We start from the raw sequence: 3,214 nt of genomic DNA, 5'->3' as shown, positions 1-3,214 counted from the left end.
TCCTACAGCGCTGCTATTGCCAGTATCACTCCACCCCCTGGTAACAAATGTTAATTAGGTGTCAACGATAGCCATGTGATGCGAGTATCAGTCACATCACAAAAGCCTGAATTTTGCCTGAAACTCTCAGACTGAAGTCTCTTGGAGGAGAGACGAAACGTTTCATTAGAGAACACGTCCAGAAGACCTATACAATTTTTTTCCTTTTAGATTACTTTTAACACACCGCACGTCAGGATTACCTCCTAAAATTCTCCTTAGGGCCATCATGCTTACTGGATTGTTGGGTAAAATCAGACCAAAAGTTCACACAATAAATTGTGTGAACCAGACATTAGCTGAGATGATCCCTTTGATGTCTCAGAACTCTCCTGACACCTCTATCTGTACCTCCCMCTCCTGAGGCTTTGGACTGGGTGGGTGGACTCCTTTGATCTAGAGTTGACAAGGAATAAGTGTTTTATGGTACCACTTACAGAAACTCACCGAAACTCAGGAATGACCCAGAAACATTTCAGTTTTGTTTGCAGGAAAAGGTTTACCTCATGTTTCATGTCTCTTAACAAAATATTACATCACTTCATCATTAAASATCAGGGTTTAATGTTGCAAACACCTCTCCTGGATTAAAGAGGAGAAGAGATCATAGACTGAAGTGTTGATTCACTTCCTTTAGACGTCTCTTCCTGGTCAACTTCATCTCCGGTCTCATTTAACTGAAGGTTCTCAGGATTCTGTTCCTCTGACTCTTGAGGAACACAGACCTGTTCTTCCTGAGCCGTGTGTCAGGATGTTTCAACAGAACGTATTGTAATAAAATGTTTAAAACAAGGAGCTTTATTTATTTCATCAACTGTGGATGTTCCATTTTATAAATGATTGTTTATCACTTCCTCTTTAGTCTCTGCTCTGCCTTCACAGCAGCGCCCTCTGGTGATGAGGAGCTGTAACAACAGATCTTTGTGTGAACCTGAAAACATGAGAAACTTGCAGATAACTGGAAGATGCACCCAACAATGAACCAAAGTTTCAGAGAGTTCCCAGAACTGGAGGTTCAACTGAAAGTGTTTGCTGTGCAGAAGTCTTAGTCCTTCACTTATTAAAGGGTTCATGAGAGCGTCTCAGATTTTACAAGTAAAAAGCAAAACATCCTCTCAGGAACACATTTTATAAATTTAAAGAAAAACTTAAACTTGATTAAAATGAGGGTCATCAACCAGCCTATCACTGACCCTACACCAACAGAAGGTCTAAAACAGGGCTATTCAACTAAATCACTCCAGGGGCCACAGTTACTGCAGGCCAACAGCTCAGGAGCCGAACATCCAGCAATTAAAGTCATTATGTAAATAAACCAAGTATTACTAAGATCTGTTACCTTTGAAATAGTTTATTTTGCTGCATTTAATCAACATACAGAACCCTATAAAAGTAGTGATAATTAAACAATATCAAAAACAAAAAACACATTCTGACATTCTCATATTTGACACAAATATGTTGACATCTCTTGACTTGCCAAATTTTTAAAACAATTTTATTTTCACTTTCATAGTTTTATCTTCAACTGCTTGTAAATTTAACTGTCTTAAGTGTTCATTGAAATGGTTTTTACCAGCTTGTAGCCAAGATTCTGATGTTTCTGTAGATACCAAACATGTCTAAGATTAACTAAAAGAACTCATAATAATTACAGTAAAAAACCGGGGGTTTGGGCTTAAGAGATGAATGAACCAYTGGGCCGAACTTTGGTCACTCGCGGGCCGTATGTTGAATAGCCCTGGTCTAAAACTTTGGGCTTTACTGCCTTTAGCTTGTCTTTCACATAAATTTAACGAAAGTCAGTAATTTAAATTTATCAACAACTGTTAAACTTATCCAGTCAAATCAGAGTTAAACATCTGCAGCTGGTCAACCTGAGCCAACAGAACSTCTCGAACTCAGCCAGTTTTACAGATGCTGAGATCAAATTATAAATGTTAGTGTTCATCTTTGCCTTTAACAGGAGGTAAAAGGAACTGAATGTAAGAAAACCAACAGCTTCAGATCTCTTTTAAATCAATCAAACCTCTGAKGTCCACTTCTGCCTTCAATATTTGAGTAAATCATTTTGACTTATAAACTGCCTGAATGAAAAAAGGAGGAAGCTGCAGTTTCACAGGTGAATTATCAAACAAAGACCAGGTGACCCTGATGATGGTGTAGACTCATCCAGAGAGACTTAAAGTGAGGCAGGGAGAGGGGCGGCTCTAAAACCTTTAACTCTGCTCCAGTGTTTTTATTGTATCGCATTTCAAACCCAACAGAATAAACATTATGAAAGTCATAAAACTCAGGAACCATCCAGGAGAGGACAGGCTAATYTTAAAGATAAAGAATATATCATGTCTGGAGTCGACAACCACTAACCTGTCTAAAAACAAGACATGAAGTTAACTCAGATAAATGCAGGTGTTCTAAACCCTCCTGAGTGTTGATCTGCTCCACATCCAAACAAAACCTCCTGATGATTCTGCAGAAAAAGGAAAAAAAACTTCCAGACTCCTCTGTTGGTTATTAAAAAAAAGCTACACTTGAACCCACGAAGTCTGAAACATTTGCAGCTCCAGCCTGTCAGGCTTGGTGAACACAGGTGGACCTCCACARGCAAACATTGAGCCCGTCYTGGACACAGGTTTTATATGTCTGGGACGGTCCAGCTGTGTGGGCTGCAGGAGCAGGTTGATGAGGAACCGACTCGCCTTCGTCGTGTCTTCACGTCTGCTCATAGCTGTGGTCTCCTATAGGAGGAGAGGAGTTCAAGTTTCCACTTCCTGTCCCATTACTCACTTGAAGTTTTCAGTTCTACTTTACATAATGAATTGTTCTCAAGGTAAAAGTGACCAGAGCAGCTGCTTCTTCCTGATTTCTCTCTTCGTGTTATTTTTTCTATCTTCAGGTCTAAACACCTGTTTCATCAGCTGCAGACTGAGCAGGAGTGAGGGGAGCTGCCATCATGTCCTCCTGACTGTGACGACAGTGACGAGCTCGGCGGCGTGACGGGTTGGGGCGGGGCCTCAGCAGTTGGAGGCGTGTGTGGCGGTGGAGTCGTTGGGTATAGAGGTGCGGCGCAGAGAGCGGGCCCCACAGAGCAGCAGCAGGCGCAGCTCTGGAGCCACGCTGCTGGAGAAGCAGCTGTAGATCCAGGGGTTGGTGCACGAGTTCAGACTGGCCA

At 41.6% G+C, this 3,214-nt stretch overlaps 1 protein-coding gene across 1 annotated transcript in view; it reads right to left on the bottom strand.

Moving 5' to 3' along the window:
- Positions 1-1,715: 1,715 nt before the first annotated feature.
- The window catches only part of LOC106531877 (vasopressin V2 receptor), a gene marked incomplete in the record, with an annotated part of 26,263 nt that continues 24,764 nt past the window's right edge, over positions 1,716-3,214 (bottom strand). The window contains 1 exon segment of the mRNA XM_014027819.1: positions 1,716-3,214. Within this exon segment, the coding sequence (XP_013883273.1) occupies positions 3,057-3,214 (158 nt within the window).

Source organism: Austrofundulus limnaeus, unplaced genomic scaffold (assembly GCF_001266775.1).
Source record: "Austrofundulus limnaeus strain Quisiro unplaced genomic scaffold, Austrofundulus_limnaeus-1.0 Scaffold687, whole genome shotgun sequence".
Classification (NCBI taxonomy): domain Eukaryota; kingdom Metazoa; phylum Chordata; class Actinopteri; order Cyprinodontiformes; family Rivulidae; genus Austrofundulus; species Austrofundulus limnaeus.
This window is presented reverse-complemented; position numbering and strand designations above follow the sequence as displayed.